Source organism: Pezoporus wallicus, unplaced genomic scaffold (genome assembly GCF_028554395.1).
Source record: "Pezoporus wallicus isolate ANWC-B61680 ecotype Strahan unplaced genomic scaffold, APGP_CSIRO_Pwel_v1 contig_13954, whole genome shotgun sequence".
NCBI lineage: Eukaryota > Metazoa > Chordata > Aves > Psittaciformes > Psittacidae > Pezoporus > Pezoporus wallicus.
In genome coordinates, this window is record NW_026638000.1 from 3,166,838 (window position 1) to 3,180,885 (window position 14,048).

Sequence of the window (14,048 nt, forward strand, 5' to 3'; positions counted from 1 at the left end):
CTTTTGTGTAAGCAAAAATGTAGAATGTAAAGGTCTATATTTCTCTCCATCAGACCCTTTGTAATATATAAGAAGGTATTTATCAGCTTGCTACAACTTTCCTGTGTGACATTTGTATAAACAGCCAGAATAATGCTTCAAAACAACAGCCTTTCTCACCAGGATCCCCAAAGTAATGGGCTTTTGCATCGCTGTCACTCATGAAATGTGACAAGTTGCAAGAAAGCTAGTTAAATATAGGAGACATCCATACTGCTCTTTAAAATGAAAGGCAGTTGGTATTAATATAACCTGGGATAAAATGATAAAAGGAGTTCTATTTAGCTCCAAAAACGGGGGAGGTGGGGGCGAGAAGTGACCTCTTAGGTCCAATATTCCATTCTGGTGTGAATCTGACGCTGTCCTATAGCCTGTGTGTTTTTTTTCTTGGACTAGTTTTAAATATCTGAAGATCACAGTAATGGGACACTATGGCCTCCCTGCTTTTGGATGTGGCACTTCTGTGTATACGGCTCAAAATTACACAGCCTGTGTTGCAAGATGCTCTTTTACCAGCACAGCGAAATAACTACCCCATCAGCAAAGCCCTTTATACCATTACAGATTCCCAATTATTACAGGTATTTTTTCCTCCATTGCTTACTAGTTCAAATCCATTCACTTTGAGCTTTGGTTTGCTCTATCTTAATGCAATTAAATGTTTGTGAAATTAAATGTTTAAAAAGAAGGACTAATGAGAAGGGGCAGTGAGCAACTTCTGACATGGTGTTAATAGATTATGATAGTTATCTTACAGGTGAAGAGTGTTTTGTCTGTCCCATTTCTGATGACCCAGAAAGTTTGAGTTTCTATTCACTTGCAGCTGCAGGCAATAGCCTCCTGCCAGCAGAAATACAAGTGGTAATAACATCACCGTGGTAGAAAAGTAAAAAGTTACTTTCAAGGCTAGACTTTTCTGTGTGAAGTATGTAAATGTAGTTTGCAGGATGTATAGGCTGCCTTATTAGGATCTGAAGTGGAATGAGCACCCAAATACCTATCTGCTTTACAGAAACTGGGGCCAAGTTTGTGGTTTCCTATAGGGCCAATTGAGTCATGGCCTCTTTGAAGTGTCTTTTTTTCTATTTTTTAATGTGATTTCACTAAAGTAATCATGACTCTACTTAGAATGCTACTTGCACTATTTCATGTTCAAATCCAAGTACTCAAGACTTGGCTTTGCACGGACCTGGACAACCTAATCTAAAGCCCTGCTGTCAGTAGGAGGTCGGTCCACATAATTTCCAGAGGTATGTATTTCCACAGTGTGCCACATATGAAAAGGATATTTTAGGAATATTAATGTAGATCCTGGGCTACGTTCATAGATGGTTGTTATAGTTATCCAAATCTCTCAGACTTGGCGTTCAAAGCCTTGTTTCATGCTACAGCATCCAAAGGATGAAATATGATTTTGTGATTTCACCCTCATGGACTGTATCTTCTATGGGCTCCAATGGTTTGGGTACTTTACTTCCATTATCTGGCAAGAATTTGGACTGTAAGTGCTGGCAAGTTTATGTTATATGTGAAGTCAGACTTGAACTGCAGGAGGACATAGTTGTAGGACCTACTGGCATTTCGTTGTAGTGAGTGGCTAGCATTTACATCCCTTGGACAGCTTAAGGAATGTGTGCCATTAATGTGAAATGGCCCACAGAGAGCCAAACAACCCACCTCAGAGATATGACCAAGGGTAAGCCCGGGCCAAGCTCCATGAGGTCCTTGTCACGGGTGATTGATGTGCATCACCCTACCTTCGGTCATGGCTTTTAACAAGCTGTCAGAACTTGCTAGCGCTGCTTTTAAGTGAATGCTGCAGTTTCCTTTACTGTCTGTAGCTGATGTCTCATAAATACAAGGTAAGTTAAAAATGAAAAGATTAGTCTTGTTTCTGCTGAAGACAGGAACATATTTTATCTTAATTTCTCACCTGCCTTTTAACGAATATATTCCACATGAATATCTAGTTTTCCATCTATCTTTTACAATCTGTTACCTACTGGGCTCTATGCTGAATTACTAAAAAGGGGCAAAGAGAAGAAAATGGAACAACTTTCAATTTATTTTGATCTTTTGATTAAACAATATGATCGCTTTGCTGTGAAAGATCATAAATGCCAACACCTAAATTTATCCATTTAAGCTTAGGTAATCATTAAATTCTTGGTGCCTGAGGGCCTTCAAAAACCTCAGCTACCTTATAAACTGAAATGACTTCTGCTAATGCTTCATCTTTTATAACATCTACACTTTTGGGTTGTTCTTCTTTTTTGTTGTCATGCCCAAAACTGCTGTGCTGAGTTATTAAGGAAGAACAGCTGAGGTGGAAAGAGACATAACTCCAGTTTGGATGGTAGGTGCTGTGCTGGCTCCTGCAGCCCTTTGTTGAGATACAGAAGATGTGGAGGATGCACAAGGCGGGCAGGGGGAGATGGCAAAAGGCATCCTGCCAATCACACGCCTGTGTAAATGACCCACCAGTATGGAACTCAGGATTATGAGGTATGCGTGGGTCAGCAGCGGAAGGTGAATGTGACACAATGGTGATGGCTGCGACTGTGGGCTCTAGGAACCAGCCTCACTGCAGGGGGTGTCTGGGGAAGGGGCTGCACTGCTGACATCTACTCTGCTGCAGAATTCAGGAATGAACTTTCAAGAAGGGGAAGACCACATTTAAAGCCGTGAACAAGACAAATCAGAGAGCTGGTATTGTCATTGCTTATACTTCCTTCCCAGAGAAAGCAGTCGGTGATTTAAAAACATAATTTACTTAATCAAAACAACCCAAGACAGTGAATGGAGAAAACTGAGATGGGATCTGGCCTTGTAGGGTGTTCAATGGCCCCAGATGATTACAGGCTCTCTTTCCTTCTTAACAAGAGTTTTATTATCAAGTGTTGAAGCCACCAGCATGATTTCTAAGGAGTAAAGCTAGACTTTCCATTGTTTCAAGAGCTATTTTAATTTTTTATGTAGTGTGCATGTGTGTATATATATATATATATATATATATATACATATATATGCACTTGTACTGGAGTAAAATCAGAACAGCAGGTGCTGTGGGATTTCAATATGCTACTACCTGCAATGGAAAAAAAGTGGTTTTGCTTTAAATACACATTGAAAAGCTCCTGGTATGTGAGACATTTGCATAGCAAGAAAATATGTGTAGGTCACCTTTGAACTAATATATACTCATGATTATCAGGACTGGCTAATGTAGGCAATCTTGAGACTGAAGGTTACTATTACACTATTAATAGTGTTTGCTTTCAATTATTAAGCAGTATTTGAAAGGTTGTGATGATTAAATGTGGCCTATCTGGTGTTCTCACCTCCTATTCTGCTTATGGGAAAGTCGCCATGCAATAACCCAGAATACAAGATTAGTGTGTGTCTTGGGGGGGAAATATATATCTATATATATACATACACACATATACATGAACAAGATATAATCAGACGAAAGCTGTTCCTTACAATGTGGAATTTATTGTATAGAAACTTGAGTAGCTACAGCTGATGCTAATTGACTCTGCAGCCTGAGAATGTGTACAGCATCACACAGTAGTGATGGTGAAGACAGGAGAAATGTGAAATATGACACAGAAGATTTTACTTCAGCTTGCACCTGCCAAACGCAAAAAGCCAAATCTTCAGCTGATGTCAACCAATAGGAATATCTTCCTTCAGAGGAGTGACACTGATTTACATGAGCCAAGAATCTGGCCAGGGATGTTACTGACTTGGCATTATGGCCGTAGCAGCTGGTGCTGACTTGTTAAGAACAAAGGACCACATGCCAAAAAGCCCATTAAAAGGAGCTCCTTTGATGTTTCACTTCATCTGGTATAAATTTGAAATGGAGGAGGCTGTCAATTTTCCTTAGTCTAGACGTTTTGTGTCGTTGGGTCTGTGTTACACTGCAGGGTGACCTTTATGTACCATATCAGATACTGAAAAACTGAGGACTCATTCTTTATGGATGTTGAAAACTCAGGGAGGAACTGGCAGCCCTCAGTTACAAGTGACTCTGGAAGGCTGTCCAGCCTTTAAAACAGACCCAAGCCTGTGTGATGGGTAATAGAAATTGCCTTTTCTTACCTTGGAGCTTTTTCAATCAATTTTTAGAAGGAAGGGAATGCCTCCTCTTCTCTGGAGTGCTCTTTCATGTTTATGGAGTACCAAGCTCTTGAGCTTTGCTCTTTGTTTCAAGTGCTTGATGCCAGTTCCCCCATAATCTGGTGTGATGAAGGAAGGGGTGGTGATGCTCACTGGGTGTAAGAGAAGAAGCAATGGATCAGTGTGAAGAGACATTTTTTTACTCCTTTATTTAGAAAACTGTGGGACCCAGAGGAGCAATGCAGCCTTCTGCCCTGTGATATAGAAGCATAGATACTATTGGAGGTCATAGGCAACAGACATAAGCAAGAGGAATAGATGGTGCTCAAGGCTGCGTAAGCCAAAGCTGCCTCTAAGCTGGTTTCCACTGACGACACTGGTGATTCAATGGCACTGTGATGTTATGGATTTAGCTGTTCTTTAGCAATTTCTCTGCTGCTTTAGGCAACAAGCAGCCATGGATGGTTGGGAGGGATGGCTGTTTTGCTCTTGATTTTGTTTGGTTCTTTGGTGGAGGTTTTTGTTTGTTTGTTTTCACTTGTTTAAGGGCATGCCCATAAAATAATTTGAAGTTGAAGGATCTCCTCACCTTCAGCAATCTGCCTGTTACAGATTAAAGGCTCAGTTTTATACCACAGGACGTAGCAATGAACTTGTTAGAAATTGTTTCCCTAGGAGACAGAAGGATGTCTTCCCTGTTCTTGATGTCATGCACAACATTTCTATGAGGAAACACATAAATTCGAATTATTTTCCCAAAGAGGATCATATTGTCTGTTGAAGAGCAAAATTAAAGTTCGGCTCTCCCTGTTTTGCGATGTGAAATTTAAGGGTTTTATTTTTCTGCTGTTTTCCATCTTGTTCAGGGTGGACACTTCTATCTTGAGTTGTCAGAGCTGGTAAAAATGTGAGACAATTTGAAGTGAAAGTCTCTGGAGGGGGCAAGTCACTCGTTAGCACTCAGGGCAAGCAGTGGACAACTGAATACTAGAATCATTAATGATTAAGAGGAAGAGATGGGCTGTGTGCATTCAGTGACTGCATTATGCCACTGGAAGAAAGAGCCTCATTTTCCCCTTATTCACACTTGGTTTAAAGTAGGAGCAGGAGTTCTGCAGTCTGAGTACTTGGCTCAGTCTTGCTGCGGTAAATTATCAGAAAGAACTGAACAAGTAGGTGTCTTGGATATGATGAGAATACCAAGTGGTTGATACATTTCTTACCCTGCAAATCACTATTTAAATGTTCCGAATCATCCTGAACTTTTTCTTCTTTTAAAGCCACACTGCATCAGATTACTCCTTGAGTCCCTGCAGTAGTGCCTGGTAGCTTCTAGCATGACATCCTTCAAATGCAACCATGGGTGTCTGAGATTTTTAGCAAGTGAATGTTATAAAGAATGTCTTGAAAGTGTAGCTGCAAATTGCAAAGTATTTTCAATAACCACCCCCATGGTTCATAACAATACAAACAGAGATCCCCTCAGTCTAAGAACCAGTTATCTGGAAGTGTTGGGTTTGTTAAAGATACAGCTTTGGTGTCACATGGCCAAAAAGGCATGACAAGAAAACCAATGATGACTTGAGGCATGAGTCTAAAACCTAATATTGATTATCTCCAATGAGAAAACAATCACAGAATCATGGAATGGTTTGCGTTAGAAAAGACCTTAAACCTCCAGCCCCTGCCATGGGCAGGGACACCTTCCACTAGAGCAGCTTGCTCCAAGCCCCGTCCAAGCTGGCCTTGAGCACTGCCAGGGATGGGGCATTCACAATTACCAGGTGCTTGGCCAGCCTCCAAATTATGAAAGATTTAATAAAAAGAGAATACTTTTTCCTTTCTTCCTGTCCCAGCACATAGGAAGAAAAGGGGGAAAATGTTAGCAAAACATCCAAATGCTCTTGTCAACCATTTAGCTATTGGGAACTGACTGGTGCAAAGCAGTTGAATCACGTCATGTGGGTGGATTACATCCTGACCACTGAAATATTCTGCAGCAATAACACACTCTCATGATTCAGAGTGTAAGATGATCTCCTGCAGGTGCCAGGCAGGACTGTTTCCTTTTTGCTGGTGCAGTCATTGCAAATTACACCCTTGCTCCACCAACGCTCTCCACGCGCAGTCGGAGTCAGTGCATCACATCCCGTCCTGAGCAGCACGTTGCTACCCTATAGGTCCCAGAAATTATTTAACACCAAGGGAGAAGATTGATCACTTATTTGCAAAGTGTTTTGAGACAATGAGTTGGCAGTCACCACCACAGAGATACTTGTGTGAGGTGCTGTTGATTAGCTGCCTTATGGGATCGTTTGCTCTGAAGCCAAGTGTTGGACTACACTAAAGCCTTCTCTAAACAAGCTGTTTCTCGATATCAAGAGGCTTTTCCTACTTTGGGCTGATTATATGTTGAAGATTAATAGCTCTTAGGTACACTTGATAAGCTTTCTCTGTTCAATGATTACAACTTTCTGCAGTCAAATATTAGCTTTTGCAAAGAGAAAGCATCTTCCTTCTGAGAACTGTGTCCACAGCTGTCAATGGCAATTAAAAAACCAAAAAGAGTGAGCTAGAAATAGCACAACCTTTTTTGTTAGAGATGACTTTTTAATCTGAACCTTTAGCTTGAGTTGTTATTGATATAACTGAGAGAATTAAGCCTTACCCCCACCAGGCAGAGCTGTTTGAAGAAGCATTAGTATAGGTACAATGACATGTTCATCAGGAGAAACAGCCTGGTTGATTGTCTCAGTTCAGGCTTGCAGAATTGCCTTGTCTTTGTGCCTTGAGATATAGAATGGAACAAATGGACAAAATAGGAATGGACCTGAGGACATGACCCAGCCCCAGGTTTTTATTTAAAGGTAAATCCAAAACCTCTTTAAGCATTACATTTTGAATAGGGAGCATGGGCAGAGTTGCATTACTGTCAGGATTTTTTGCAATTGGAATAGTTTCCATGGATGTTAATGCTGAAGAGCAGCTAGCACTCCCTCTTGCAAAAGAGCCATTTGACAAGCATCAGAAGGCAGTTAGGGATATAGATCTCCTTGCTGGTCAGCAGAAATGTTGGTAAAAACATCTGAGTTTTGTAGCACTCCTTGCCAGCTACAGCTTGTGCACTGATTAAAAGTGATGCCTTTTCCTCGGCAGTGATCTGACCAATAAATTATCCATCCTATCTTCCATCCCTTGACAAACACTGAGATAACTAATAATATTGTCATTGTCCTCTATGTTCCCGTTATTCTGTCTTACCGGGCTGTTGAGGTGATGTGGTCTGTTTACTTATATCTAAGATCAGGTGGCTTAGCTGTGCTAATACTTGATTCACTATAGGGATTGAGTCATCAGTCTTTGTCATCAGCAGGTTGGAGTCTTGGTTTTGGGTTACAGATCTCTGCTTGAGGCATGTATGGGCTCTGTACAACCTACACCTACATATGTCTGAGCCTAAATCTTGAAGAAGGTACAGAAGGTATAGTTTGTATAGGCTAAGAAAGTTGGGGCTGTTCAGCCTGGAGAAGAGAAGCTATGTTGGAGACCTCAGAGCAGCTTCCAGTGTTTGAAGAGGGCTATAAGGATGCTGGAAAGCAACTCTTCATCAGTGACTGGAGTGATAGGACAAGGGGCGATGGGTTAAAACTGAAACAAGGGAGACTGAGATGAGCTTTTACGGACAAATTCTTCTCTATGAGGGTGCTGAGGCGCTGGCACAGGGTGCCCAGAGAAGCTGTGGCTGCCCCATCCCTGGCAGTGCTCAAGGCCAGGTTGGACACAGGGGCTTGGAGCAAGCTGCTCTAGTGGAAGGTGTCTCTGCCCGTGGCAGGGGTTGGAGCTGGAGGAGCTTTAAGGTCCCTTCCCATTCAGACCAGTCTGGGATTCTCTGATTGTAAAGTAGAAGTTGCTTACATTTAAGGAACATTAATTGCTGCTCCTCTCTGTTTGGGGCATAAGCAGCATCAGCTCTCACCGCAGAGGTCTGGAAGAGCTCAGCAGCCCCAACATAGGGCTTTTATTAAATTAAATTAAATTAAAAAAAAAATACCCTGCAGGTGGTCTATAATGTAAAACCTACCTACAGTGGTGATGTCTGATCCCATTAATGACACACAGTGAATCAACGTTGTGTGTCTCCTTCCTTGGCCCCCTCTTGTCAGGCTTGCTTGGTGGTCGGGGAGGATTTGTAGCGCTGCTCATGTTAAAATGAGCTTTGGCCAATTTCAAAGCAGCACTTTGTTATGAATCATCAAAAATCCACACTGAAACACTGGGAAGAGGGCTGTGTGAAAGTCTGAAAAGCTGCATTATCCTGTTGTAAAGTGAAAAGAGGGGAAAAAAGCAGTAACAATGCAAAAGGGTATGTTTGCCTGAATTGTGTGTCTTTCAAGGAAAGGCAAGTTTAACCTGCTGTAATGCAGGGTCACTTCCTGTTAGCAAAACCCCCTGAAGGGAGAGGGAGGAAAACGTAAAAAGATACTTTACAGCAAAACAATATAGTTATTTTACTCAGAGATCAAGGATTTGTTTAAAAAAAAAGAGCTTTTGAAAGCCTACCCTTGGTTTTACAGAATAGTTTTGACTCTTCCAACATCATATGGTTTTCAGTAAGTCATTATTTAAAACTCAAACTTGTCATCCTCATCCTTGCATAGGGCAAAAATGACTTTTCTCCAAACATAATTATGATCTTGCTCCTTAACTTTTTCTCCTGTAAGCAGCTGAACTTTTACAACTAGTATCTGCAGTCACTGGATTTTATTAATGGAATCATTCTGCTTTCTGTTTCTTTGAGTTTGGTTCTCCTGTATCTTCCAAAGCATTACACTTACATGTCTTTGTTCATTAGTTTTAAAGTCTTTCTTCAGCTGGGATAATAGTAAAAACATATATTGCTAGTCATCCAGTTGCAATTCTAGCTAATCTCAGAGGGGCAGATATATTTCAAGTTTGGTGAGTGGGGATTTAGATACACCATTCCAGATAGGCTTAATGAGAGTAACAGTCCTAATTCCCCACACAGTACATTAAAACCAATCTCAAATGTACAGAGTGAAACTCTGTGATCCTACCTTTAAGTACCTTTGCTTTTTTTTCCCTATACATCATTTGCATCTGCGTTCCTTAGTTAAGGTAATTGACAGCTGCTCTGAGGATGAGGGAGTTGTTCTTATTGCCCATGTCTGCTTTGCTTTGCTGTGTTTTCCTGGGGACTGACTATGCCTGGGTGTACCTTTTGAATGGAAAGGTTAATTCTAGTGGGAGTTAGAGCGAAAAAATCAGCAAATTGGCTCTGTTATTATTCTGATTGCCTCCAATGTTAGACAAGAACAAGGTGCACCTTTTCTTACTGCCTTAATTAACTACCAAAGAAAAAAAGCCCCACCATACTGTGAATCTAATAAGGATTAAGGTTTAATTTTAATATTAGCACAAGATCCAAGGCAGACACGTTTCATGCAGAAAGGATACAGAGATCTTATACCTGAATTGCATAAGGAATCTTGCTTTTTAACATTCTTTCTCACGCAACCTTTTGTTGGCCTAAAGTGCTAAGCAGCAGCCGTTACATTTCCCTAATTTTAGACATCATTCCTAGTCCTGTTCATGCCTTTCTTTACTTCCTCTTCTAATTCACGTCTTTATAGGGATTCCCCATACCTTATGGGCACAATGCCACTCATGGTGTTTCTTTTATCAGGGAAAGGGTGCAATACAAACGGGGTGCAGTATAGAAAGGAAGGCTGTCTCCATTTGTCCTAAATGTAAGAAAATTCCTTGGGCTTAATTCTCAGTTCCTGAAGGTTTCTGTACTTACACTTGGAAGCCAATATCCACAAATAGCTAGTTTGGTAGTTAGGAGTAAATGGAGTGTGAATACTCCAGGCAACTCTTCTTTCTTTTGTGCAGATTCATGTTCTAAGATGTTAAGAGATGTGACTTATTGTGACTAAGTCTTTCATTCACTCTGGTCTTCACTGTTTTATTCTGCTACCCATTTTCTTGCAGCCCATTTTCGCCACCCTCACGACTGATTCTACAGTTTTGGATACTGATGCCCAGCAGCAAATAGGCTCTCCTGGAGACACCACAGTGGTTAAGCAATCCCACAGTCTTGGTGAAGAAGTCATTTGGCTTCACAACACACACATTTGTTGCACAGACTGTTTCTTGATATGAAGGCAAATTATCTCCTACTGTGATGCTGCCTTGGAAGAGCAAAAACTCTTTTCTCCTTTCCACTTTCTTTTCTTCCCCTGTCTGATTTCTGCTGGCCAGTAAACTATTTTAATTTAAAAGATGATTTAAAGAGATAATCTGTTTTCCATTCGATTTCTTTCTGTGGTTTAGCTCTCCTCTTTTTTTCCCTCCTCTATCCTTCTAGTATCTTGGCTGACTTTGTGAAAAGACTTCCTCCTCTGCTGCTCTGCAGTTACTTAATGCTACCTGCTGCTTTTTTCATCTTCTCCTACCGTGCTGCTTGTTTCTACCTCCTCCCACTAGGACTCTTTGATGCCCATGACCCCATTAATCTGTCCCAGTGGGTTTTTTTCGCTCTATATGTCATAAAATATTTGTAGAAACCAGTGTATAACTGCAGGTATGGGTTTGGTCAGGGATTGGAGGAAGAAATCACTGTAAATGCATGAGCTCCAACTGAGTGTATGAGCAGAATCAAGTCTATCCAGTTTGTTGAGAGTACTTGCATCAAAACTGTTTTCATCTGGGGAGAGAGCTAAGTTTTGACAAAAGATAAGGCAAATATTTGCAATGTGTGAAAAGCAAGGAGAAAAATAAGTTATACCAGAGAGCAGAGGGTGTGATTGGATGGTAGCCTAGAATTTGGGAGCTCTATGTGCGCATCTTTGCTTTGACCAGATTTTCTGTATGGCTGTGAAATTGCTTAGGATGGGGTTTATCTCAATGAATTTAATTAGAAGAAAGTTGGGGATCTTTTTATGTCTATGCTGATCTTCAGGGATCCATCATTAGAGGATCCCCTGAGAAGCTGGCCCCTTCTCCCTGTATGGGAAGTTACAGAAGGGAACTTCAGATGTTAAAAGCTTTCTGATCTGCATGGTAAGGGACAAACACTAGACGCTGTACCTTAATTGCCTCAGAAATACAGAAGCCTGAGCCATTCAGGTCACTAAGATGTGTAGGAGATAGTCATTTTGTGTCAAAGAATATTTCTCATCTACTGTGAGTGGATTAAGGATCGAGAAAGTGAACCGAAAACTTCTCGCACAGCACTGCAGGATCTAATTTTACTTAAGGACTAGGAGATAAGGAAGTGTCTAACATGACTTTGAAGGTCCCTTCTAACCCAAACCATTCTATGATTTAACAATGTGCCATCTCACTCTTTCTCATCTACTGAGAAACAGAGAAAAACTCTTCTAACCTTCATTTGCCTCAATGCCTAATGTCCTCAACTGAGACATTGGGAAGAAGTATTTGGAGAGGTGCAGCTGCTGGCAATGAGTCAGCAAAGAAAGGAACTATATTGCCACTTTAACAAAAGCATTTGTCATGAAACACCAGTCATTCATTAAAGGTCTTTTATCCACAATATAGAACAGGACAGTCCCTGCCTAGTTTGAGTTTATGGTTAGGTCTGAAATTGGTTGTTGATTTTATCCCTTGTACCTCCCAGATTTCTTGCTTGCCTTCTTTCAGAGATTTTTACTACCTTTTGATAATTTCCATCTACATAAATCTTTAGGTCCCAGGTCAGCCTAGGACTGCCAATAGGCAATATACGCACATCATTGAAAAGAAGGAGCAGGGTCATGCTGTGTGTCTGGCCATGAGAGTGCCTGCCTACCAGGGACCGCTGCTGAGTGGTTTATAGGGACATGAAACAGTTCCCATCTCCTCCTCCTTTCTTTCTGCTGTCTCCAATACTTTGGATTTCATTTGGACACTTCTTTGTATTTATTTGCCTGCATTTTCAGTTTTCCAGGGTTTTGGTGGCAGTAGTGGTGGTCAGGCTGAGCCATCCTTCAAGGTGTGTATAGCACAGAGCTTCCCCAGCTAGCTCTGTCACTTTTGGCCTTGGCAGGGTCCTGCAGTTGTAGGTGCTGTGCAACATCCTTCTCATCAAAAAGATTTTAGGCAAAGGTGTTTTGTACAAATCGGACCCTTTTGCCACTGGTTCCTACTGCAGCTTTGCACAGAGGGAGAACAGGGCACTAGAAATGTTGGAGACAAGAGATGTTTCTGAGGCAACCACTCAATTACACAGAGGTTAAAACCCCGATCCTGAAACTACTTGATCCTCAGTTTTCATCACAGCCACCATTGAATCCATAACTATGATTTTGACCAGATTTAACCACTCTAAAATATTTCTTTCAAGTGAATAAGAGACAAGACACATAGGATGCCTTTTTGTCTGGGGTATCTTGACTCCTTCCACGCTGCCCATCACAGTGTGTTTATATTATCTAAAATGGCAGTTTATCCTCTTATTTCTTTTGTTGCAGTACAGCTGCATGACAGTCATGATAATATTTCTATCGCAACTTTCAGAATATACCACTGAAAGCAGTTTTGTAGGAAATGGAAATTATGAGGACTGGAGGGCTGAAAGAAAAATGCTCTTATGTTATAGAATTTGGTTTTTTTGTCTTCTTTTTCGCAGGAACGCTAATGTTGTCGGGAAACAAGAAGAATCAGTGCACCACAGGTGGGAGCAGCACAACAGACTCTGGCTGTCTTCCAGATACAGCATCCACAAAGGCAGTTGCTGTTGCTAGTGATGGCTCATTGAGAAAGAGAAATCCCGCCAAAGGCACCTCCAGATCCAAAGAGATCCAAGCACAGGGCATCCTGAAACCAAAAAACTCTGTCTCCAGAAGCTTGTGCAATATAACAGCTTCATCAAGAACCCCCCTGGAAGAAAACATTCATAGGGAAAACCAGCTCCTAAAAAGTAAGGTACAAATCCTACTGTGGTTGTTAGGAATATGGTTTCAATAATAAGATGAGATCAGACTCAAAGAAAAAAAAGTGAAATAATGGAAATTCAGTCCATTTTAGTCTAGCTTTAAGTGCTGAGCATGAGTCATCTGGTGAGAGATCAATCTACTAATCTGACTGTATACATTGCTATGGTTAATAGAAAACAAGATTAAAATGAGAACTATAGGCTTACTTTGTAAGTAGGTTCAAGGCAATCTTGAAAAAACATTAGAATTGCAGAGTCAGGCAGCCCCAGCTCAACCAAAAAACACCAGGAATGAGGTTATTTTCACAGCCTTGTTCAGATAGCTTTCACTTCTGCAGTCTTTCTCTTTTTTTTGACACAACAGCCTGAACTATGATCATCCACAAGGTTTCAACATGTAAAATGCAATTTCTTGTATTTCAGCACCATTTGGGATATCTTACTTCCAGCATTTATTCATAGAGCTAAAATAGGGATGACATGAGCAGCTGTATTTATGCATAAGGTATTTCTGCAGGAGACAACTGAGATATCCTGTAGATTAGTTTAGCTTTAGTATTAATAGTTTTGTAAGAAATTTACCCCAAAATTACCTTAAAAATACTTTTCTTCTCAGAGTGATTTTTCTTACAGATTTTTTGTAGGCAGGTAGGCAAAACTTCCTCATTATTGACTATAAAGCTACCAAATATAAGACCTATTTAAATGAGAGAAGCCTATGCTCTGGTTTCAGTGCCTGGAGTAAAATCATGCCATTTCCCTAACTGGAAGTGACTTAGATTTACAACAGCGAAGCATTCACTGAGATCTATCAAAGATAAAGTTAATCAGCACCTCTGTAAACCTGGCTTATCGAGGAGTTTAATTTCATGTTCACAGGCTTCAATGGTTTTTCCTTTCCCCCAAAATGCTAACAAGAACAGTA

At 40.8% G+C, this 14,048-nt stretch overlaps 1 protein-coding gene across 1 annotated transcript in view; it reads left to right on the forward strand.

Moving 5' to 3' along the window:
- CUNH10orf90 (chromosome unknown C10orf90 homolog) overlaps window positions 1-14,048 on the forward strand; it is a 69,957-nt gene that overhangs the window by 38,869 nt on the left and 17,040 nt on the right. Inside the window, exon 4 of the mRNA XM_057408691.1 lies at window positions 12,818-13,108. Within this exon, the coding sequence (XP_057264674.1) occupies window positions 12,818-13,108 (291 nt within the window). The remainder of the gene's footprint in view (window positions 1-12,817; window positions 13,109-14,048) is intronic.